The sequence below is a fragment of the Peromyscus maniculatus genome, chromosome 19, assembly GCF_049852395.1.
Source record: "Peromyscus maniculatus bairdii isolate BWxNUB_F1_BW_parent chromosome 19, HU_Pman_BW_mat_3.1, whole genome shotgun sequence".
NCBI lineage: Eukaryota > Metazoa > Chordata > Mammalia > Rodentia > Cricetidae > Peromyscus > Peromyscus maniculatus.
Genome location: NC_134870.1, coordinates 51497628 through 51523669, shown reverse-complemented (window position 1 = coordinate 51523669; position 26042 = coordinate 51497628). Strand labels below are relative to the sequence as shown.

Genomic DNA, 26042 nt, shown 5'->3' with positions numbered 1-26042 from the left:
ACTCTTATCTTGGGGGTAACCAACAGTGTCTAATTGGAATTAAGAACCACTCATTAGGAAGGAATTTGTGCCTCGTATTGTAATCTTAGCCAATTATCCATGGCTGGGGAGGTCATAGACCCCAGAGGAGAGCCTCCTCCTGGCCCTTTTCCTAAATCCTCTATTTCAAGGGCTTCCTATTGACAGTATGAGGCTCATTGTGGTAATCTTATTAGCCCTGAGTCCTCTAGAGCCTTACTTAAATGAGAATGAATAACCTTCAAGGTTTACGTATTTATTGTCTTCATTAACTTTATTTGCATCCGGGACTAAAGCCAAAGGGCTGAAATAGCAAGAACAGGATTGCATACATCCGTGATGCTGATGGAACCTTAGGTCACATGGCTGCGTAATTGGGATACTCTTAGGAGACAGAATTCACCGAGATCAACTTAGAACTCTCTATGGGATGATTACCTTGTAGCAACATCTTATTTATAGTTGTATATATTGTATTTTCTTGTATCCTAATGCGATTATTCAGTTATTTTCCCTTTCCTCCCGGCCTTCCCCCTTTTCTTCTGCCCTCTTCCTTCCCATCTCCTCCCCTTTCTGTGCTAGGAATAGAGCCTAGGCTCATGCAGGCCAGCCACTCTACATTGAGCAGTGCCCCAGCCTTACTTTCCTGTTCACAATAAGACATTACAGAAAGCCATTAACTTAAGACATCTGTGTCCCAGAGTTATTTTAAAATTCCTTTATCATTGATTGAGAGAGCTGTGTTGTAACCTCCCACTCTATGAATTTGGCTATTTCTCCTTAAAATTCTGAGATTATGTACACAGAAATTAAAAATAATTTTGTCTTTATGGTATTTGCCATCCTGCTTTTTGTCTGGAAGTCTACTTTGTCTGATAATACATATACACTTTGATTTTCTGACACCGTTTGGGAAAGAGAAAAATGAAGTAGTTTCTGCCCTCCCCCACCAATGTACTTAATGGCTGCTCCAAGTATGACACTGATCTTTGATTAAGCCAAGTCTACTATTGTTTTTCTTTTTTTCTTTCCCAGGCAGTGTCGGAAAAATCAAAGTACATTACTTTGGTTTCCTTTGCTGTTTGCTGTTGCTATTGAATATTTTATTTCTGTATTTTCATCTGGAGAGATCCCGCTTCACCATAAGTCACAGGAGTTATTTCTTTTCACCTGTTTAAAGACTCATTTTGTTTTTAAGTGCTGTTTCTGTTACAAAGTTGGCAATCAGTTGTTTCTCAGTTGAAGATAACTTATTATTTCTCTTTATTTTTGAATCTCCTGTTTATTCCAGCCTTGTTTCTGCACCTGCACCCCCTCCCACCTCCAGTTACCTGTGCTTTGTATCCATTGTATCTTGTCACTGTGTCCTGAGTGTGTTCTGGGTCCCTTCTTGGCTTGGTGTTGTCCATTCTTTGGTTTTATTCTGTTTCCATTTTAAGTAATTTTCCTGGTGGTGAATCTTTCGGTTACCTCTTCAACTATGAGTGCTGCTAAGCCCTATATTGATTTTTCATTCCTAACAATGTATTAGTTCCAGTATTTTTTTTTTAAGAAAGTCTAAGATGTTCTTTCTTTTTCATGTTCTCTGGCAAACTTACAATCTTGAATTTTTTATAAAACACAGTAATGAGTAGTGGTAGTGTGCTCATGGAGCCCAGGCTGGCCTGAACACATGTAGGTAAAGCTTCTCTTAAACATTTGACCCTCTGCCTTGTCTCTCAAGTGCTGGGTTATAGGCAAGTCGCCATGCCTGACCCGGCTATATTTTCTGTTGTTTTTATAGTTTGGTTCTTGCTGTACTGTCTCTTTCGCCTTCCTGGTCAGTTTGGTTTTATGCTGGACATTGTATGTTCGTGACGACCTGAAACTTAGCATGTCTGATGCTCTGGCCTCCAAGAAGACGCAGTCACTTGGGCCAGGTACCTGGCGATGCTTGAAATCCAGATGAACAGGAATTTGATTTTTGGGACTGTGCTAACTCACAGAGTCCATGGTTTCTGGCAGGCCTGCTGTACTTCCAGCTCACATGTAGCACTGAATGCTCTAGTTCCAGTTCCCAGGCCAGCCCCGTCCATCTAGACAGTCTTGGCTCCCGCTCCCTTACTCTCCCGAGTCTGCCAGAGGCACGGCTCAGTCTCCGGTTTCCATGAGGGAAAATGCTGCCCCTAACTGCCAAGCTCTCCTTTGCTTTCTGTCCTCTCCCAGATGGTCTCCTGGTAACTTTTCATTATTTTGTTCATTTTTTAACATCTTTGAGGATGTTTCCCTGCCTTTCTAGCTGTGTTTAGAAAAAGGATCGGTCCATTGTTTGCTTTGCCATCATCAGAACTGGAACTCTTGATAGTTTTAGGTCACACCTGTCCTAACTCTACATCTGCAAAGGCTTTTGGCCAGAAACAGTAAGAATCTGCCCTGCCCTGGGAAGAGAGCGGTGGGACTAATGTGGGTCGCTGGTAAGCCTGGCAGCGCCGGCTTCTACCGCTGAGCCATGCCAACTTGTCTGCTGGGCTCTGTGGATTCTGGGAGGAGCTTTAGTGAGGTGGTGAGTGCTGGAGTGGGAACCAATGCGGGATTCTGCTAACTTTTCAGTGTATTGATCCCAATTGCACACCCTGGAACTGGGGAAATAACCACAGGATGAGTCTGGGGACCCACTGGACCTACAGTGAGTCAGATGTCAGCCAAAACTTTGTTAATCACCTGATCTTCTTAATCTCCAACTTCAAATGGAAGGCCACAATGCTTCTTGGGGTGTCCTGGAATTAGTGTCAATTCTGAACCAGTATCCAACAGACCCTGGAAAGTCTGACTGTTCCCTTTCTCCCAGTGTACAGTTAGTTAGCCTTGTGAAAGGCTCTAGGTCCCTCTGGAGAAGGACTGGAGAAAGGCTAACTGTGAAACTTCTGGGTATTTTAGCAAAATCCTTCTTCATACTTGAGAGCTTTAAGATCCCTGCCTGGTTAACTTCTCATTTCCGCAGCAGGAAACGAGTACATCCCTTACAGGATTTTTGGGAAGCCTTTGTGAACATAGGAGGTGAGGCTAGATAAAACTTAATATTTGCATTCACTAAGCAAATACAAACACTATATAAACTATATAAACTTGTTACAGTCTTTTTTAAACAAATACAGTTTGTTATACCAGTGCAAGTTTTATGATTGTACGTTTGAGAAGTCTGAAGGGAAGGCTCACCTCTGCTTCACGGAGGTGGGGGAGTCACAATGGGTAATTGAGTGAGTTCAGAGGCAGCGTTTAAAAATACATTTCATTGTTTGTGCTTTATTCGTACATATGTCCGTGCACCACATTTGTGCTTGGTGCCTGTGGAGGCCAGAAGAGGGCATCAGTTTCCCTGGAACTGGAATTACAGATGGTTGTGAGACGCCATGTTGGATGCTGGGAATTAAACCTGAGTCCTCTGCAAGAGTAGCCAGTGCTCTTAGCAGCCATCTCTCTAGCCACAAGGCTGCTCCCTCCCTTCCCACCCACCAGACAGGGTTTCTCTGTGTAGCCTTGGCTGTCCTGGATCTCACTCTGTAGACCAGGCTGGGCTTAAACTACCAAAGCCGTTTTTAAAAAAATGTTTTTATCTTGTTGTCCACTTTAAACTAAAGGAAAAAAGCCATTTGACAACCAACATATGAGAAATTTTAATTTATGAAAATGAGGTCATTTAAATATGCTATGTGATGATATTGGTTGAGTATATTAATTTTGACTTTTGCCAAAGAACTTGATGGCTTAAGAAAATAGTTCCTCTGGGTGGTAGTGGTGAACGTCTTTAATTCCAGCACTCGGCAGAAGCAGACAGATTTCTGTGAATTCGAGGCCAGCCTGGTCTACAGAGTGAGTTCTAGGACAGTCAAGCCTAGACAGTAAAATCCTGTCTCGAAAAACCAAAAAAAAAAAAAAAAGAATGTTTTTCATATAATATATTTTGACCATTGTTTCCCCTCCTTCCTCTCCTCCCAGATCCTCCCCAGCTTCCACCCATCCTGCTCCATGCCTTCTTTCTCTCTGTACAAAATAAACAAGAAAAACTACATTTTTTAAAAAAAGTTGTATACTTGCTTTTGTTAATGAAAACAAAATTCAGTAGTTATTGACTTTCAGTAAATTGACTAAATCAGTTAAGCCCTCCTACCATTCTCTCCTCCTCCTTTCTCTCCCCTTCCCTCCTCTCTGTCTGTCTGTCTGTCTATCTATCTTTCTGTGTGTGATAGTGTATATAGTACATGTGTGTGATGTACATGCATGTGCGTGTGTGAGGCCAGAGGAGGATGCCGGGTCTTCTGCTCTATATCTCTTCACCTTATTTCTGTGTGACAGGGTCTCTAAGTGAATTTAGAGCTAGGATGGCAGCAGCCAGCAAGTCCCTGTAATTCCCTGTGTCTGCTCCCCACAGCCTGGGATTATAGGTGTGTGCGCATTGCCATGCTTGGCTTTTATGTGAGCGCTGGGATCCAAACTCAGTCCACATGCTTGCACAGCAAGCCCTCCTGGCTGCTGACCCATCTCTCCAGCCCCCCTGTGGATGGAGTCTGGGACAGAGGTTTCCAGGTTCTTGATCTCTTATTCAAAGAATTGACATAAAATAATAAGGAAAACTTTGCACAAGTAACAGGGGAACTTTGTTCAAAGCAAAACCAAAGAATAGATCAGATATGCCGTCAAGGTGACGGCCATGTGAGTGAGGTATCCAAGGGCCCTGGTTACCGTTGGGGCTTCCTGCTATGGGGTTCAAGGGGGGTTGCTGCTAAGGTGTAGGAAGTTCTCAATTTTGATTGACAGTTTTAAGTTTTACTTTTTATTTCTGAGATTATAATTTAATTGTAACATTTCTCCCTTCCCCTTCCTCCCTCCAAATCCACCTATATACTCCTTCTGGATTGCCTTCAAATTCATGGTCTCTTCTTACTAATTGTTCTTGCACACACACACACACACACACACACACACACACACACACACACACACACACACACACAGTGTTCCTAAACATAACCTGTTGAGTGCATAAAATGCTTCTAATGTATGTTTTCAGGGCTGACCATTCGGCACAGGACATCCAGTTGGTGTTCTCTTCCCTTCCCAGCTTTCCTCAGTTGCCTGTAGTCCTCTGTGTATGGTTGAGGTCTGTGGGCTTTCCCTGTCGAGTTTGGCATGTCTGTCCACTGGTGTCCTCCTTGTTGAGCTCACATTTGGGCAGTCATGTTAGTGAGACTCAATGGATGTGGCTTGTGATGTTACTAGGAGGCACAATCTCACAGCAAACTCGCTGATCCCCTGCCTCTTGCAGTCTTTCTGCTCCCTCTTCCGCATGTTCCTTGAGTCCTGGGTATGGGAATGTGTTGCAGCTGTCTTCATAAGTTTTAAATCCATTTCTTTGTTCTGTTTGTCCCTTCCCACAATGCATTTAATTTTAACTACTTAAGCATGGGCGTAAGATGGTAAGTGGGAAATTCTCTCTAAAAATTCTCTTAGAGGACACAATCTACTTTATTGCACATGCACCAAACCAGTTCAGGCTGGATCACTCCTGCCTTCTTACCTAGATGTATTGGGAATATGTTTGAATGCAAATTGTCCAGATTTGGTCATTACTAAGGGAGAAACTTACTCCGCTGTCCGGTGTGTGTATAGCTTGATGCAGGTAGGAGTCCCAGGTTGAAGACAGGTGGCCAGGTGCATCGTGGAGAGGGGCGTGTGCACACAGCAAGTGCAGGCAAGGGTCTCAGGCTGCCAAGTGCCTATGAGAAGAGTGGCGTGTGCAGAGTCCCCATCGGCACTAGTCCGTGCTTGCCCGATTCACCCCCTTCTGAGTTTCTGAAACAGGGTTCCACGTCTCCTAGGCTGACTTTGAACTTCTGGTCCTCCAGCCTCTGAAGTGCTGGCATTGTGGTTGTGTGCCACTGTGCCTGGCCGTGAATGCCATTTCTTGAGTGCACACATCTCTGGAATGCATGCTGAAGTTTATTGTTCACTCATGAGATAAATCAACTCTGCTAGCTCAAAATGACAGCAGTTGGGACTGACTGCTGTTTACTGCCTGTAGTCATAGAAACTTCATATTTTTATCAATGGTCGGATTAAATTTATGATGTAAATGGTTTGGGCCAAATTCCAACATGGACCATTAATCAGAAATTACAAGCAGTTTGTCTGCGAAGTAAGTGATAAGGAAATTGATCTATTGCTATTCATTAGATGTGCCAAGATACACGTTTTTATGTAGTGATAAGGGACCGATACACCCGGATGTTGAAATGAGGTCAAACAGAAGCCAGCCGCAGAGGCTGAGGGCCCTGCTTTTCTTCAAGTTTTTCTAGTGTGCAATTAAAGCTGCAGAACATGATTTGTTTAGTTCTTATTCTGGGGACAAATTTATTCTTTCATTGGTTTTTGGAGCTTGTTACCTGGGGAGAAACAGCCTGCTGAAGGACCCATGCTCAAGGACAGAGAAGAGTAAGATGTAGATAGAGCTGCCGCCTGCCCATGCGTGTGCCTGAGAGTGCTCCAACAGTAGCTCAGGAAGCGGAAAGGCTCAGGGAGAACATGACAGTTTTTATTAGGAGAAAAACCTTTACTTTTAGACCATGTAAATTTTTCGTTTTGTTTTAGTGCTGCTTTTGTTGTTGTTGTTGTTGTTTTTGGGACAGGGTTTCTTTGTGTAGCCCTGGCGGTCCTGGACCTTGCTCTGCAGACCTGGCTGGGCTTGAACTTACAGAGATCTGTTGTTGTTTATTTTCTCTCTTGACTCTTTTGGGAGCCCATCACCCAGCTCCCAAATAAATCATACACGGAGGCTTTTTGTTATAAATATCCAGCCTTAGCTTGGCTTGTTTCTTGCCATCTTTTCTTAACCTAAATTATCTCCATCTGTCTTTTGCCTCTGGGCTTTTACCTTTATTTATGTATCCCTTTTCTTTCCTACTCTGTGGCTTGCTGTGTAGCTGGGTGGCTGGCCCCTGGTGTGGCTGGCTCCTTCTCTGGATACTCCATCCTTTTTTCTCCTCCCAGATTTCTCCTTCTGTTTATCCTTTCTGTTTGCCAGCCCTGCCCATCCTTTCTCCTGCCTCGCTATTGGCCATTCAGCTCTTTATTAGACCATCAGGTGTTTTAGACAGGCACAGTAACACAGCTTCACAGAAACAAATGCAATTTAAACAAAACTAACACACCTTAAAATTATATTCTACAGAGATCCTCCTGCCTCTGCCTCCCAAGTGCTGGGATTAAAGTCATGTGCCAGTACCACCTGGTTGGTATTACTTATAATTTATATTGTGTTTATGTGCTTAGTTAGGGTCTCAAGGATGTTTATTCAACCCTTCAGAGTGGACAGGAACTCAAGCTGCCCATCCTTCTCTCTGTCTTCTACTGAAGCATTTCCTCTGATCGGTTTCCTCCCTTTGGTTTTCTTTTTGTTTTATTTGTTTTTGTTTTGAGACAGTGTTTCATGTAACCCAGGCTTCTAACTCACTTGTCATGTAAGATGACCAGGAGCTTCTGACCCTCCTGTCTCTACCTCCTACAAGCTGAGACTACAGGCATTCTCCTCTGTGCCCAGTTTATGCTGGATCCTTTGCTCATGCAGAGTAAGCACCTCAATGGATCTCTGTCCCCCGCCCATGCTTTGAGTTTTAAAGATAGTTTCATTTGTGCTGGGGAGAAGGTTCATCGGTTAAAGCACTTGCCACAAAATGGGGAGGACTTGAGTTTATATCCCTAGGACCCAGGTAAAAAAGGTGGGTGTGGCATTGCATGCCTGTAATCCCAGAGCCAGGAGGTGGAGCCAGGAGGATCTGGGTGCCTGGTGGCCAGACAGTCTAGTCAAAATTAAACTGTGAGCTCCAGTTTAGTGAGAGACCTCGTTTCAAAAATAAGTTGGAGATTGACAAAGAAGATGTATGACATGGACCTCTTGCTTCTCCATGCACACTTGGTGGCTCATGCACACTGCCCCCCACATACGCAAGTATGTGTGCACATGTACTCGAATGTACTCAGAACTCATAACCCATGACTTCATTTGCACCAGAGCAATGCTGGTATAGTCTTGGGTGTGGGCTATAAAAAGCGTTTATTTACATGTCTTGCTTGCTTAGTTTTGTAGGAGCAGGGGTATGATTAGAATATGTGTTTGACTGAGGGCAATACCAGGCATGGATTCTCTTCTGTGGAGCGGGATTTAATGCTTACTTCAGAAGGGCTAGGAGTGCTGAAGACCTCCCCTTCACACCCTCTGAAACAGGACTGGCTCACACTTTCATCGTCCATGATTTCTTTTTGTGGACGAGCCCTGAAGCCTGCTTTACTGTAAATGACAGGTTTTGCTTATGAAAAATCCGTCAGGGAAGTTGTGTTCCCGGCATTTGAAGTTTCAGAGACTGTTTGATGTTAATGGGCTTCCTGGAAGACTGTTGTGGGGTTCCTCTGGCCCAAGGCAGACTGTTGATGCAATCAGGAGACCACAGAGTGATTTCTTCCACCCCCATGCGTCCTGAGCAGTTTGTGTCTCCTGTGACTCAAGCTTCTGTGTCTTGGACTTTGGAGAAAGTGACTCCATCTCTGTGACTGAGTCAAGCAGCCTGTGCCTCTCCCTTCTCTGCAGGCCCCGGCCTGACAGTCTGGCGGGTGCTGGGCCTCCTGCCAGGGCTCCTTGATCATCAAGTCTGAGCAGCCTGGCTGCGGGGCACACAGGCCGGATTCTCAAATCTTAGCGCTGGAAAAGGCCTGAGACCCCAGGGCCTCCCAAACCTGGCTGTGTATTCGGATCGCCTGGGTGACAGGACAAACTGTCTCCCATCATCCTTTAATCTTTCAGTAAGTCAAGGTTGAGGCCCAGAAAGCAGTGTTTTTGTTGTTGCTGTTGTATCCTAAGGTGATTCTTACTTCCCATAGTCTATACCATTTGGTGACTCTTGATCTAGTCTCAAGTCTTAATTTTATTTAAAAATTATACATGTATTTATCCTTTCAGCAGAGAAAACCAGGAAGAACTTCCTCTCCAATTCTATTTTCCCCTCTATTCAGTCAAGATAAAGAGATTACAATACATGCTCATGTTTAGAAAATTCAAGTGACCTAATAGCACAAAAAATGAAAAGCAAAAGTATCTTGTATTTTTGGTGAACTCTACCAGAAGGTGACCGCTATTAGCCCTTTCATTGGATGGATTACTCTCACAAATACTTTCCGTGGTTGTGTCCTTACTTTCCTATCTACTCAATTTACAAAATCTAAACTGAAGGGATCACCCTATACACACTATCTTGTACCTTATTTATCCTTCTTTTTCCACTTAAATTACTTTGGTGGGGGCTGAGGATGTATAGCGCAGAGGTCAAGTGTTTGCTCTCCAGCGCTGTGTGAATTGAGCATAATGCACACGTGTGAGCCCAGCACTCCCGAGGTGGAGGTCATCTTTGGCTACATAGTAGATTCAAGGCCAGCCTAGTCACATGAGACCTTGTTTTAAGAAAATATTGGCAGCAGGTGGGGTGGGTGGAGCTGGACTGATGGAGCAGTTAAGAGCACTTGTTGCTCTTGCAGAGGTCCTGGGTTTGATTTCCCCAGCACCCACATGGTAGTTCACAACTGCCTCTAACTCCAGTTCCAAGGGATCCCACTCGTCTTCTGGCCTCCATGGGACTGCACACAGGTGGTACCCAGCAACCAAAAACACTCATACACATAAAATTAAAAAAAATCTTAAAAAAAATATTTTGGAGTTCATCAATGTCAAATTATTTCCTCCTTTCCTTATTTCTCCCTTTCTCCCTCTCTCTCACCCCCCCTCTCAGATAACATCTCTGTGTAGCTTAGGCTGGCTTCGAACTTGAGTCCCACTTGTGTCTGTCTCTGAAATACTGAGTTACAGGCTTGTGCTAACATGCCCAGCTTTCAAGGGCTCTGCTTCAAAACACTATCATTGAATTAACTTTCTACCTTCTGAATATCTTGAAATGGAGATTAGATTAACACAGGGATCCATGAAGGACACATCCAGTCTATATCTAAACTATAGCATATGGATATTCCTCATTTAATCTTATTATTAGTGGACGTTTTAATTGTATCCATTGTACAGTATGTATATGTTGGGTAATCTACTGGTCCTGGGTGTGACAGGTACTACCAGAGAGTGGTAACAGGTGCACTGAATCAGAGGCATCAGGAAAGACAAGCTGGTGGTTAGGGAAAAAGGAAATGAGAGTGGAATTGGGAATTTTCCTGGGACCTGGAGTCATAGAATTAGAGGTCTTAGATTAGATGGGCTGTAGGAGGTTGTGCCAGCCTCATGTCGTCTGGACAGAGAGTGCACTGCATTATTGGTCTCGAGCTGTGCAGTGAGGTGACCTGGGGAGCCATAGTCAACTCACTGAAGGGAAAACAGGGGTATGGTGGTATTCTATTTGTACTGAAATGTGATTTTAATTGTATGTTAATAAATAAAGTTGCCCGGGGGTCAGAGCTATTAGAGCCATAGCAAGAGCATGGCAGTGGTGGCGCACGCCTTTAATCCCATAGATCTCTGTGTTTTCAGGGATACAGCCAGCATTGGAGACATACGCCTTTAAGACCTGGAGGGCTGTACTTACAGGCAGTGACGAGGCAGTCATGTGTTTGGGTTTACAACCAATGAGAAGGCAGAACAGAAAGACTATGTAAAGACATACACACAGGAAGTAGGTCTCTTTTGGAGAGCTAGGACCACCACAGGAGGAAGGGTAAGGTTTTAGCTCTGAGCTCTGACCTCTTGGCTTTTTCTTTTACATTGGTTCTGTGTTTCTTATTTAATAAGACGGTTGGTTACATCTACACAGGGGAGCTGTAGGTTCTTAATATATTTTTCTTTGCACATGCCAGACTTCATTTTGTTTTTATTAACATATATAATTATACATAGTAGGGTTAATTATGATATTCTCATATATATGTATAATCTATTTTGATCACATTCTTCTTACTCTCTCATTTCCCTCTTGCTTCCTCTGATCCTTTTTCTAACTGACCCCTACTTCTACTTTCATGTCTTTAAGAAAAATAAAAAAAAAGATGTTTATGTGTGTGTGTGTGTGTGTGTGTGTGTGTGTGTGTGCCACACACTTGAGGGCACCGTGGTGCATGTGTGGAGGTCAGAGGACAACTTGGGTGATTCATTTCTCTCCTTCCACTGTGTGAGACCCAAGGATTGAACTCAGATGGTCAGGGGGGAGAGCAAGTTCCTTTACCTGCTGAGCCACCTCACCAAATCCCTCTATGTTTTAGAGACCCAGTGAGTCTCATTGTGGTTGTTTATGGGAACGTGGGTGAAAATTATTTTCAGGAGCATGGGCATCTTACTGATGATCACACCACTGAAGAAAATGTCTTCCCCACAACCATCGACTGCCTATAGATCCTCCGGGAAGGGGAGACTTCGTGAACCCCTCACCCATCCATGGCAGGATATTGATGGGCCCAGTGTTGTCCAGGCCTTGTGCAGGTGGTGACAGCTGCTTTGATATCAAGAGTGCAGTGGCCATCCACGTTCTACCCAGAAGACAGCATTCCACCACAGTCTTCGGCTTCCTCTGGCTCTTCCGTTCTTTCTGCCTCCTCTTCTGCTGTGTTTCCTGAACCTTTGGAGGGCATGACATACATGTTTTATTTACGGCTGACATTCAGTAGTCATGTTCTGCACTTGGACCAGTTATGAGGCTCTGCCGTTAGCGTGTCTACTATAAAAAGAAGCTTCTCTGAGAACAGCAGTAATTTATGGGTACAAACATAATTATTCAGAAGGCAGTTTGATGGACACGTCATGATAATTTAGCCCCAGAGCAGTAGCTTCCCCACTAGCCCAGGAGCTCCCCATCCTCATGGGCTTTTGACTGAGTTCATAATTTCAGATGTGAATTCTCTCTCGTGTGGATGGGCCTTAAAGTCCAACCAGAAGCTGGCCTCTTATTCCTGCACTGGATTTGCCGCCACTGCACCAGTGGGCACATCTTGCTTGGCTGGTCGGTAATGTTGCTTGCACTCAGAATCTACCGCTCAGGAAGACCGTTGATGACAACTCCCCAGCTTAGAGCCTTCCAGCACTGCGAGGGCTAGGCGGAAGGGAGGAGGCTTCATCCCAGGTCTGCCTTGATTTCTGTCTGTCCCATGGCCGGATCGTGTGCGTCTTTAGTGGTGGGGTCCTAATATCTAGGTCTGGTGGGGAACCAACAGCAGGGGCACTCTGTTTGCGTTTTTTGGGGGCTTCAAGGGCCTTTGTGACTAACAGCTTGTAGGAAGGTAACCCACTGTCTGGCACTGAGATTTCATTTAATAAGTCATTGGCTTCTGAGAACAGCTTTATCCTCCCATGAAGGGTACCTCTACTCTAATACTTAAAAAACAGATTTTAAAATTATTCTACCCTGTGTCAGCTTTCCTTTTGACCCTTTCATGCATCTTTAATTTACTCTTTAATTATAGTCTTCCCAGTCTGCTACTCTGCCTCATCTCCCTTGCTTCCTCCCTGCCTAAACATTTCACCCCAATATTCCTTCTTCCACTTCCATATCACACGTGTTCTGTTACCCTTACCCCTTAAAACCTCTTTTTCCCCCTTTCCACAGGTTACTTGCTAGTTTTCTGACTTCTACATAAATGCAAATATATAAAAGTTGGAAGTGAGGATCTTTATATTAAGAGAATGTATATTTTTCTTGTTTCATACATATCCCTGCAAATATCATAGCTTTGTTTTTCTTTATCACTGAATGCAATTCCATTGTGTATATATACTATGTAATTATTATCCGTTCATCAGTTGATGGACATTTAGGCTGGCTGCATTTCCATGTTATTATGAGAAGCACAGCAACAAACATGGGTGATGTGCAAGAGTCTCTGTGGTCAAATATCCAGTCCTTTGTATATATGCCCAGGAGTGGTATAGCTGGGTCATATGACTGTTATTTTGGAGACAGGCTCTCACTGGGTATCCATGGCTGGCCTGAGATTCATTATGTAGATCAGGCTGGTCTCTAACTTACAGAGATTTGCTTGCCTCATATTTATTTATCTATCTATCTATTTATTTATTTATTTGAAGCCTCCAGACCAATTTCCATGGCGGCCACACCTCCCACCAACAGTGGATAAGGACTTTCTTTCGCACACATCCTCATCTTCTCAGAATTTGTTCTCATTTTTTTTTAATGATAGCCATTCTAACTGGGATGAGATGGAATCTCCAAGTAGATGTAATTTGTATTTCCCTGATGCCAATGGGTATTTACCACTTAAAACAATATTTATTGGCCATTTGTGTTTCTCCTTTAAGAACTCTGCTCGGTTCTACAGGCCATTTCTGACTGGTTATATGTTTTCTTTTGGTTACTTTTTCTCCTGAATTCCTTGTGTATTCTAGTTATTAATCCTCTGTCAGTTTGTTTGCTGGTGAGGATTTCCTCCCATTCTGTAGGCTGTCTCTTTACTCAGTTTCTACTGTTGTCCTGAACTTTGACGTTTCATGAGGTCTCATTTGTCAGCCCCTTTTCCTTTTCAGTAACATTTTTGACAGAAATAGTGATGTTGAAAAATCTCCCAGACTACTTAACTGCTAGATCAAGTTTAACATTGAACTTTCTATGTGGTTTTTGGAGGTGGTGTTCCATGCAGCTGTTTCTGATGGTTGCTATTGATATGTTAGATCTAGACAAAAATTAACGTAGACTAGGAGAAGAAGATGGCATTGTCTAGTCATATCCCAAAGTTTAAAAAGTTTCAAAGGGGCTGGGGAGATGGCTCTGCAGTTAATAGCATTTATTGATCTTCCAGAGGACCAGAGTTTGATTCCCAAAGCTAACATCTGGGGAAATCCATGCCTCTAGCATCTGAGGCTACTCACGCGCCCCCGCCCCCCCCCCCCCCCCCCCGCAACAGTACTCAACAGGTATATGCATACTAACTTGTTATGACAGAAATACTTATTATACTTATTAGATTTTTTCAACCTAACTACTTAGTACACAAAATTGCAAGATACTTCTTTGGCCTGAGGTGCTTTGAGAACAACTACCAAGACACTGAGACATTGTGAAACAGAATGTCTTACCTATCTGAATTTAGTTATTATTATTTTTTTTTTTTGGCAAGGTCTTGCTACATTGTAGCCCAGGTTGGCCTCAAACTCCTGATCTTTTTGCCTTATCTTCTCACTTGTATTACAGGCATGTTGAACTTTCTTTTAATTTAAAGCTGCCAAGAGAAGATACCAAATGGACATTGGTTTAAACAGAACCTGGAAATTATTGGCTGGCTCATATGTTTGGCATGTCTAGGGTTTCCAATGGCATCAAACGTAACTTGGTTCAGGTGCTCACTGTCAAGGCTCTACCTGTGTTTAACTCAAAGACAGGCACTCTACCTGTGAACATAAGAGCCCCACCCTTCCCAGATATACAGCCTTTCAATTTAGCCACCCCGACCCTTTCCCAAGAGCTTGGGCATAAAAGTACTGGAGAAGACTTTGGTGGACCAGTCTGAGTCCCTTGCATATTCCCAAAATGTGTTTATTGAGATTCTCCATGCTATGCCTAAGTCAGATCTCCATCCTTGTGCTTGGTGGATGTCCCAAGGAACCCACAAGGAATAAGTAGGCAGGCTTTCTGTAGAAAAAAGAAAGTTGCTTCATTTGTTAGAGTGCCTGCCACAAACAACAGGACCTAAGTCCAATTCCCAGTGTCTGTGTAAAAAGCTGGATGTAGTAGTGCACACTTACAATCCCAGAGCCAGGGAGCCAGAGGCAGGCAGATCCCTGGAGCTTGCTGGCAGTCTGCCAAGCTGAATCTACAAGCCCTAGGTCCCAGTGAGAGACCCCGACTCGGAAACCACATTGTGCACTGGTAGCTGGAGCTGAGTGGAGCCGGTTAGGATGGTGACAAATGCGCTCTGCCAGCTTTCCCACAGTGCCTTGTGTGCCACCGTTCTTGCTTGTGTTTCTCTGTTACCACGTGGCTGTCAACAGTTTTAAGAAGAGTAAAGAAAGTGTTGTTTTTCCTGCCCCAGGGTTCCAGTGCATAATACTAGGTTCTGCCGAGATGAGGGCTGTGAGGGGCCACAGTATAAAATTCAGGGGTCACTTGGATTTTTCCAAACACTTTGTCTTCCTTAACCCCATGAAACCAAAGATGCCTTGAATATGGCCCTGTATAGGGGCTTTCTTTTCTACTTCCTGCCTAATTTAAAAAAAATATGGCTGCTATTAAAAAAAAAAAAACACCCCAAAGCAAGATAGATAACACCTATAGATAACATTCAAGGTTGTCCTTGTCCTATAGCTTACACACACAGAACATACATGTTCATGTGCATATGTACACACCTATTCTCCCTCCCCCCTAAAAAAGCAATGGGACACAGCAAAAACAGTGAACTATCACTTTATGGATGAGGGAAACAGACTGGTAGTTTAAACAATAAGCATGAAAAGTTCATCTATCTGGGTTTATTTCCTAGGCCAAATTCATGACATCTACATGGCTTTGATTTCCATTGTCAATCAATGGAATACAGGAATCATGGGAATAACTGAAGATAAAAGGCTAAGAAACCTAACACGAATAGTTATCATTGGATTGGTAACTGATCCAATGATAATCCAATGATAATCCTTATCATTGGATTGGTAACTGACATGAGGATAGACTGAATTAGTAGTCATAAAGTGCCTCGCATAAGGGGCAGGAGAGGTGGCTCTGTGGTTACGAGCACTTGCTGCTTTTGCAGAGGACACAGCCCACAGGTCAGGCGGCTCAGAACCCCTTATAACTCCGACTGCAGGGGACCTGACGTCTTCTTTTGGTCTCTGCAGAAACACGTATGAATGCAGACATGTGCACTTGTGTGCACACACACATAATAAAAAGCAATATTAAAAAGTGTTTTGCATGTTCTTGGTAATAGGATGCTGCGGCAAATGATGCCATCACACCACTAAAGATCACAGCAACTCTGACTTCTGGAGATCTCCTTCCTAGGAGGGTGGCAGGGAGAGGGTGCTCGAAACTGACTTTCCTTTCCTGTCCATTCCAGGGCCGACATGGATGCTATCAGCCAATCACCTGTGGATGTCCTCCTTCCCAAGCACATCCTGGATATCTGGGCCATTGTCCTCATCATCCTGGCTACCATCGTCGTCATGACCTCCTTGTTTCTCTGCCCGGCCACTGCAGTCATCATCTATCGAATGCGGACTCATCCGGTTCTCAATGGGGCTGCCTGAGACCATTGAAAGTGGGATGGCGTGTGATAAGGACACAGGTCTCTCCCCCAGCCTGTTCTCAGAGAGACAGCGGGGAAGACGCAGGAGTTGGACTTGCATTTTAGTTTTGATTCTGCAGCTGGCTGACAGTGTGGATTTGACCAAGGGACCTAACGCTGTGGGTACCAAGCTCCTTAGCTTTCAACCAGGGGTCATGGTCCCTGCCTCCCGCTTCCCAGGGTTGAGAATCATGTGACTTAATGGAAGTGAATGCTGTTGGTGAGCAGTGAAGCCACACAGATGTGTGCCGTGCAGTGAGAAGCTTTGCAGACCCAAAGATCCTTGAAGCTGCTGACGGTAAAGGAGGTGAGGGAGACTGGGAAAGAGCAGCTTTGGCCAGGGCCCCTCGCACCAAACCGTGCAAGTCTACCCCATCCTCAGCAAATCAAACTCTTGATTTGTGAAACTTCTTCCATTTTTCTCTGTTGGGGAGAAGGAGCTGGTATGGCAGAGAGAGAGAGATGAGCACAAGTTTCAAAAGCGTCTCTGCCAATCTCTGCCCCGTGTAACCCGAAGGAGAACTTTGCTGTAATTTCACAGTGCCCAAGGAGCCGGTGCAGTGACTCGCTTTCCGCACCGAGTCTCACGTCTCTGTTGGCTTTGATGCTCAAGCAGTGTTGGAAATGCAGGGTGGCTGAGTTTTCTGACCAGCATTCCAGCCCCTTTGTGTGTCCCCCCCCCCAGGAGAGAATTTCCCTCTGCCTGAACTTTGTTGTCGTTAGCTTCGTGTTTTTGTTTAGTCATTTTTTTTTTGTGGCACTGGAGAACTTGGGGCCGTGTTCTGTCACTGAGTTACAAGCCCTTCTGTCAGCCATCTAAAGTACTTATTATTTTAAGAGATTTCCCAGGACTCTTGAACCTGACTCAAAACAACGATGGTTATTTTAGATGCTATGGTTTATATTTATATAGAGATATTTCTAGACTATTAAAGCTTGCCCTTTGATACCCAAGTCAGGGGCATCTTGGGATCTATTGTTATGTAAGAAGATAGCATAGATATTAGGATAGTATTGTGTCAAATGATGCTTACTTTGATCTTACTTCATTGATGTATGTATCCAATTTCCAATAAAGTGCCGCACTGAGCATGTGTGAAGTTTTTCTTTTAAGAATACCTACCTGGGGCTCCCAGGCAGTGGGATCGGGACCTGTTCCTAGTACATGAGCTGGCTTTTTGGAACCTAGTGCCTATGGTGGGACACTTTGTACAGCTTTGGTACAGGAAGGAGGGGCTTGGACCTGCCTCAACTGAATGTACCAGGCTCTGCTGACTCCCCATGGGAGACCTTGCCTTGGAGGAGGTGGGTTGTGGGGGAAGCTGGGGGGCAGGAGGAGGGAGGACAGCGGAATCTGTGCTTGGTATGTAAAATGAATAGAAAAAAATCTCTTAATAAAAATATATATATTAAAAAAAAGAACACTTACCTGAACTCAGAACCTAGATAAAAGGATTCAACTCAACTGTGTTTTGCTTTTTCAGTTCTGCTGTCAATTCAGGGCTGTGTTCATGCTAGGTAACGGCTTTACCACAGAGCTCTGGGCCCTTCCTTCAGGATGCAGTTGGCAGTCTTCTTCAGTTCCTTGAGAAGGAGTTTGCAGTTGTAGTTATGGTTTGGAAGATAGGAAGTATGGTCCTGTCCTCATCATCCTGGCTACCACTGTTATCATGATCTACCTCCCTGTTTTGGTGCCCGGCACTGCATGTATCATCTATCAAAAGCGGACTCATCCGGTCCTCAGTGGACAGGATCACTCTCCACAGTGTGGAGTGAGGTGCTAAGTCCAGAGCCCGGAGTACGCTAAGTAGGGGTGTTAAGGGGCAGAGAAGTAGAAGACAGAAGCAAGGAGATTGAAAGGTCCACGCAGTATGAAGGAAGGGTCCAGTCACACAGGCTAAGGAGTGCGCAGGCCATCAGGAAGCCAGAGCAGAGAGAACAAACAAGCTTCCCACGGATCACACTGTAGTAAAGCGGCAAACGTCAAGGGGGCGTGGGGAGGCCGGCGGAAGGGATGTGTCTCGGTCCACTTGGGCTGGGTGTTGGGTATGGTTGCGCCACTGTCACAGAAGCACCTGACCCCACGGGAAGGAGGAGAGCTTTCTTGTGGCTCTGTTTCAGTTCATCACCCGGAGAGCATGGAGGAGCTGGTTCCAAACCCACAGAGACCTTCAGGAACAGCTGTTCTCACGGCTCCGATGAGGAAGCGGAGAGCACAGCTGGGCGCACAAACAGTATATGGAGCAGTTCTGCCTCACTAAGACTCTGTGTGTTCTTTCTGTTCATAACATCGCCTGTCTTCCTGATTCAGGGCCACCAATCCGATCTCTGACAGTGTAGGTTTTTTTTTTTTTTTTTTTTTTTTTTTTTTTTTTTTTTTTTCCTTTTCTGGAATGTTAGGTCAATGCTGGAGTGTGTGTGTCTTCGAGGTTTGTTTCTTTGAGAACGTATGCTTTCAGAAGTACTTTATCCTGTGTATCCACTCGGTTCTGTTTTACTATAGGCTTGTGCCGCATCCTGCTTACCCATTAGCGGATGAGCATAGGGATGGCTTTCAAATTCTTCTTCTGAATTAAGCAACCATGACCATTACATATGCAGAGGTTTTAAAATTGTGCGTGCGTGCGTGTGCGTGTGCGTGTGCGTGTGTGTGTGTGTGTGTGTGTGTGTGTGTGTGTGTGTGTGTGGTATTTGTGTGGTGCATGCATGTGAGTGTGTGTACCTTGGTGTGAACATTCAGAGGGCAGAGAAGGCTTGCTGTAGTCGTCCTTGTCATTCTCTAACTTATTGCCCGAGACAGCGTCTCTCAACGATCTGCTTTCCATTATAGACAGGCTGGCTGGCCAGCAAGTTCCTGGGCTCTGCCTGTTTCTTCCCCTCAACCCCCAGTGGGGTTACCGGCACACACTTGAGATTTGAACGCAAGTCTTCATGCTTACACAGGATGCTCTTAACCTCCGAGCCATCTCTCCAGCCCTTCGTACAGTTTTATATGAACACAGCCTTTCGTCCTTAATTGTTTTACATATTAATTTATGCATATACATATTACACATGTAGGTGGAGGCGAGAGGACAGCCTGCTGACATTAGTTCTCTCTTGAGCACGTGGGTCCCAGGGATTGAACGGAGGTGTCAGGTTTGGCCACGAGCGCCTTTACCGGCTCAGCCGTCTTACTAACCCTGCTTTATTTTTCTTTGGTAAGTACCTAGCATCAGGAATGCTGGTTAATGTGGAATTTATCTTTTCTAAGACGGGCAAGCTATTTCCTAATGGGCATATTCCCAGCAGCATGAGGCGAGGTTATACTTGCTAAGTGTCTTAAATCACATTTGGAATCCTTGCCCATTCTAGCCGGTGTGTGAACTGTTCACTTGAATTAGTGCTTATTTGTCATGGGTGTTTCTTTCTGCTAACATGTCTGTTGAAGTTTTAGCCCTGTTTACAAAATCGAGTTGCTTGTTTTCTTACTATTGAGTTTAAGGAAATCTTTATATGTTGTGCATAAGGTCTGATTCTTAATTTGCAAATATTTTCTCCAAGTCAGTAACATTTTTTTTTTTTCATTTTATCAACTTTTTTTAAAAGCAAATTTTGATAGGTCTATTAACTTTTTCTCTGAGTGCCCTTGCTTTTTCTTCATGTGCATGGCAGTTTTGAATGGTATTCTGGAAGGTTTGTTGATTATTATGCCCTTATGGAGAACACTGATCTCTTTTTGACGTGGTGAAGGCAGCCATTTTTTTTCCTGCCTGCCGTTGCTATTGGGTGCCAGCCGAATCAGTTTCCTAAGGCTTGCCCGCGCTAGTGGAAGCAGTTTCTACCTTGCTCCATCTAGTGGACAGCTTTATACCAGTGCAGCCAGCCGCCTCCTCCCCACTTTTCAAAGCTTTCGGTATGTACATCCGGTTTATGGAAAAAGCGGGTTCATCTTAACTTGGGGCTGAGCCCCGCTGTCCCTGGACAACTTTCTGGAATTGTTTCCTTCGGCGCCCTTTTCATAGCTGATTCCCAAACACCTTCTTTTGCCCGGTGCTCCTGTCCTGTTTCTAGAAATAGAAACAAAGGTTTAAGCATCCGACTCAGTTACCAGGCACTGGGGACGCCAGAGGGGAAAACCCGGGGCGTCCGGATGCTGATGCTTGCACTCAGTTCTGTGGTCCGGGACAAATGCTGCTTGCGACCTCTGTGCAGCTGCCTGGCCACTGCTTTTTGGAGCAAAAGCAACTGCCAGCTCCCAAAAGCAGGACAGGAAGTGCCTCAGGTTTAAACAGAGCAAGAAGCTGTTATTTTTCTCTCTTCCCCTTTGACAAAGGAGAGGAGCAAGGCAAAAGAAAATTTTGAGAACTAAGTTAAATAAATGACGGGACAAAGGAGAGAGTGGAGAAGTCATGTCGGGGAAGAGAGAAGAGCAGGAGAGTAGAAGAAAAATTAAAAATTTCCTAACCGTGGAAAAACCCATAACCAAGTCAGATAAATATAGGGAGGTAAAATAAAAATAAACTCATTTAAAAATATTTATCCATTATTATTATTATTTCCGAAAAATAAATTCACGTTTATTTGCATAGCAGGGTAAAGCTGGAGACGGGCCTTTCACCCTGTGGGACTGACGGGTCTCCACATCTGTTGACAACTCACCTTCGGCAACTATTTTGTTCTTTTTTTTTTTTTTTTTTTTGGTTTTTTGAGACAGGGTTTCTCTGTGTAGCTTTGCGCCTTTCCTGGGACTCACTTCGTAGCCCAGGCTGGCCTCGAACTCACAGAGATCAGCCTGGCTCTGCCTCCCGAGTGCTGGGATTAAAGGCGTGCGCCACCACCGCCCGGCTTATTTTGTTCTTTTTTTAAACACATTTTTTTAATTGATTTTTTTTGGAATTTCACATCATGTACCCCAATCCTGCTCATTTCACAGTCCTTCCATGTCTGCCCTCCACCTTTGTAACCTCACCCCCCAAACAGAACAAAACAAAAACAACAACAAAAAAAACATCTTGAGGACCCCTCTGGGCAACGACCTGCTCCTCGGTTAGCTGCAGCCTTTTTAGACTTAACACAGCTGTCTCCAACCACTCCACTTCCCTGTCTTTCCCTCCTCTCCATCACAAGTTCATTCCTCCTAGTTGGCACTGGGAGCTGTGGTGTGCCACGCAGTATACCCTTCTGTGCAAAGAGCTTAACTTGCAAATGTTCATTGCAGTGAGTCCGTGGTCTGGTTCAAGGCTCCTGGCATCTGATCCATCATCAGTACTGGACCCACACCGAGACTCCTCTTGGATATCCCGCTGTGGCCCTGAGTCATGGAGATCCTGTGGCTGTGGTTACGCCATCCCCCGGAGTCAACATGATCAAGGCCAGCTCTCCTGCACCACCACAGTCACCTCTCCCAGGCCCACACCATTGCTGGTGCTGCTGTGTGGCAGCAGGTGAGGGGCGGGGTCAGCTCAGCACTGCCCTTGGGTACAAACATGGCTTCAGGTGGCAGCCTAGACCACAGGCATCCTCATGGCTTTTGGTGGTTCACATGGGCCACCGACAGGCCCTCAGCCACAGCACGGGCCTAGACATCACCACTGCCCCAGGGGGCAGCAGAGGTCACCCAGATCAGCGTGGTCTTCAGACATCAACATGGCCTTAGGTGGCAGCCCAGACCACTGACATCTGCATGGCTCTTGGTGGCAACACTGGCCATGAACATCAACACAGACCCTGGCTGTGGCAGGGTCATGGACGCAGACATGGCCTTCTGTGGTAGCATGGCCCAGACACCACATGGCCTCAGGTGGTAGTGCAGGCCCCTCACATCAGCCTGTTCCTCACCGCTGTCTCCGCTCCAGCTCTGCCTCCCTCCACAGCATGTGAACCATTCCTCTTCTCTTTCGCTTCCATCTCTCCACCATATATGTGCTCACTGTAGTGGTGCTTGCCCAGTTGGCCCGCCAGAATTTTTATTTTTATATGTGCATGAAGGTGTTTTGCTCCAAGTTTGTGTACCATTTGCATGCAGTGCTTAGAGAGGTCAGGAGGGAGCATCAGATCTTCCTGGCACTGGAGTTACAGATGGTTATAAGCTGCCATGTGGGTGCTGGGAACCAAACCCAGGTCTTTTGGAAGGGCAGCCAGTGCTTATATCAGGTTCATATAAGGTTAAGGAAGAAGGTGTGGAGATGGGTTAATCAAAACTATATGTGAAAAACCTCTATGGTAGTGGTTTTCCTAATGCTACAGCCCTTTAATACAGTTCCTCATGTGGTGACCCCCAATCATAAAGTTATTTTCATTGCTACTTCATAACTAATTTTGCTACTGTTATGAATTATAATGTAAATATCTGATATGCAGGGCATCTGATATGTGACCCCTGTGAAAGGGTTGTTCAACCCCCAGGTTGGGAACCACTGTTCTATGAAATCCCACTACTTGTAAGACAGTTAACTAAAAAGTAGGGGTTTGAACATAGACACTGTGCATGTATGGACAATGAAATCATAAGACTCCAAAACAGGCTATTGCCATTGGTTTTGGTTGTTCACCCAAACTAGATGTGTGTGAGCCATTTCACTATCCCCCGGTTCTTTTACTATGTAAGGTTACAAAAGGACATTATCATCTAAATATATAATGTGCTGTGCATAAAATAGTTTTTCTTGTGTCTCTGTGAGTGCACTCACTCGTGTGTGCATGTGTGGAGGCCCGCAGTCAATGTCAGACTTCGTCCTTTATTGTTTTCCAGCTTGTTTTGAGACAGGGTCTCTCTGAATCTTGACCTTACTGTTTCAGATGGACTGAGTATCCAGCAAGCTACCAAGCACTGGGGTTACCATGCTTGGCTTTTATGTGGATGCTGGGACTTGCCTATCATATATTTTACCCACTGAACCATCTTTCCAGACCTATAACATCAGTTTTTAAAGAAAAAAAAAGACAAGATAAAGTTAAAAATAAAGCAGAAAGAAACTGTGTGTGTGTGTGTGTGTGTGTGTGTGTGTGTGTGTGTGTGTGACACAAGAGTAAAAAAAGATTGCTCAATAATGAAAAAAGAAATATAAACAAAATTAAATAAACATTTGAAGGGGTGGGACTAGAGAGATGGCTCAGAGTTTAGGATTATATATTGCTCTTTCCAAGGAGCAGGATTTGTCTCCAAGCACCCACATCAGGTGCCTCACAGGACCTGTAACCCCAGCTCTGCAAGATCTGATGCCTCTGGTCTATGCAACCCCACACATGGTATATACCGCATAGCTAAACACACATGCACATGATTAAAATGATAAAATACATCTTAAACTGATGAATGAGGAGACATAAAACTAAAACATTAAAGTACAACCAAGTAAATATTCTATCAAAAGTATAAGCATTAAAAAATAGAAATAGGGGAAAATGGAGAAAACATTTGCTGTCTTCTTCAGTTGCTCCTCCATCTTATTTTTGAGACAGCGTCTCTCCCTGAACCTGGGGCCCACTGACTCAGCTACTTGAGCTCACTAGCAAGCCCCAGGGATCTTGCTCTTTCCAGGCTCCCAGGGCCGGGTGTCAGGCATGTGTCACAACACCCGGAGTTCTGTGTGGGTACTGCGGATCCCACACAGGTCCTCAGACTTGCACAACAAGCTCATAGCTGATGGTGCCCCCCTAGCTCTCCGTGAATACAGTTCTCTCTGCCTAAGAAGCTGGACATTGAATACTGGCTCTCTCGCGCCCAGTTCTCTATAATGTGTGCCCTTTGTGGTCTTGCTGATATTCATGGGACCCCATCCTGTGGTGACCACGGCTCCCTAATGGCTCCTATCGGTCAGTTCATCAGAGATTCATGTCCCTTGTGTTGCCTTGGATTGCATAAACTGTACCTAAAGGAGGACAAGTGGTTCTATTGCTCTATACACTCCCTCTGTCCTCAGGCTCATTCAGTTGTCCCCACATCCCTCAGCCCCATGAACTAGGAGGTGGGAGTCTCTTTTACTGTTTGTTTAAAAGTCTCAATTTGGTCAATTCAGTTGTTGGTGTTCATTGATTATCATAGTGTCTTGTCCAGGGCTACTCATAAGGCCGCTAGCTGCCTGCAGAATCATGGAATTTCTTCTCTGCACTAAAAGGTCAGGTCTCAGGGCTCTCTTCTATCATTTCAGAAATTAATCAATTCTCTCATATGTTATATCCCGACTACAGTTTCCCCTCCCTCCTCTCCTCTCAGCCCCTTCCCCTCTCCCCCCAGATCCTCTCCTCCATTTCCCTTCAGAAAAGAGCAGGCCTCCCAGAGATATCAACTAAACATGGCACAACAGGTTACAATAAGCCTAGGCACATACCCTCACATCAAGGCTGGATGAGGCAACCCAGTAGGAGGAAAAGGTCCCAGAAGCAGGCAAGAGTCAGAGACAGCCTCAGCTCCCACTGTTAAGAGTCCCACAAGAACACCAAGCTGCACAACCATACCATATATGCAGAGGACCTAGGTCAGACCCATACAGGCTCCCAGATTGTCCCTTCAGTCTCTGTAAGTCCCTATGGGCCCTGGTTAGTTGATTCTGTGAGTCGTATTCTTGTGGTGTCCTCGACCCTCTCTGGCTCCTACAATACTTTCTCCCTTTCTACCTCAGGATTCTCTGAGCTCTGCCTAATGTTTGCCTGTGGCTTTCTGCATTTCTTCCTATCAGTTGCTGGATGAAGCCTCTCTGATGACAATTATGCTAGGCTCTGGTCTATGAGTATAGCAGAATATTACCAGGAATCATTTTATTGACTTTTTTCCCTGCCAGTTGTGTTTGGTTCTATCCTAGGTCTCTGGGTTATCCAGCCCCTAGTTCCTGGCCATTCAGGCAGTGTCTGGCATGGGCTCCTGCCAGTGGCCATGTCAGAGGAGCAGCCGGTGGCAATTGAAGTTCAAGGTGTCAAGAGAATAAGGAAGAATAAAGTTAGAATTAGAAGGAAAACATCAAGAATAAAGAAAGAGAGAAAAAGAAAACAGCAAGAGTGAGAGAATTAAGAGGAAAACATTGACAGAGTTAGAGGGAAAACATCAATAGAGAGACAGAAGGGACATTTCTGTATAGAGATAAGAAAAGAGAATAAAGAACACAAAAATAAAGAATACAGAAGAAGACTAGTGTTTGAGTGTCTTTTCCCCTTAAGCCCCTCAGATAAAAAAGTCACAGTATGTGGACTACTAGGATTTCCTTTGCGCCCTGCACTGCTGGAAGCTGCCCCCACCCCCAGGTGGCAATAGGCTTCCTCTTGTGGAATGGATCTCTAGTCGGAGCAGTCATTGGTTGGCCACTTCTGCAAGTTCTGTGCCACCTTTACCCTAGCATATCTTGCAGGAAGAAATTTTTGTGGCTGGGTTGGTATCCCAATCCCTCCACTGAAAGTCTTGCCTGATTACAGAAGATAACCAGTTCAGGCTCTGTATCCTCCATTTATTAGGAGTCTTCACCAAAATCACTCTCATAGATTCCAGGGAATTTCCCTTGTACTTGGTTTCTACCTCACCACCAAAATGTCTCCCAATTCCAGTCATGTCTCACAGTACTCTCTTCCCCCATCCCCCCACCCGATCCCTCCTGTTCCATTCCCCCAGTCTACCCAAGAAATCTATTATTTTCCCTTTCCCAGGGAGAGCCTTGTGTCCTCCCTTGAGCCCTCCTTGTTACTTAACCTCTCTGGCTCTGTGGATTGTATCTTGATTATCCTTCACTTTACAGCTAATATCCACTTAC

At 44.8% G+C, this 26042-nt stretch overlaps 1 protein-coding gene across 3 annotated transcripts in view; it reads left to right on the top strand.

Annotated features, from left to right (window-relative positions):
- Smim3 (small integral membrane protein 3) overlaps positions 1 to 17413 on the top strand; it is a 51300-nt gene extending 33887 nt beyond the window's left edge. For all 3 annotated transcript variants that reach the window (XM_016003670.3, XM_042264307.2, XM_006985119.4), the window contains exon 2: positions 16096 to 17413. In XM_016003670.3, the coding sequence (XP_015859156.1) occupies positions 16103 to 16285 (183 nt within the window). In that variant the 5' untranslated portion in view covers positions 16096 to 16102 and the 3' untranslated portion in view covers positions 16286 to 17413. The remainder of the gene's footprint in view (positions 1 to 16095) is intronic.
- Positions 17414 to 26042: the final 8629 nt, after the last annotated feature.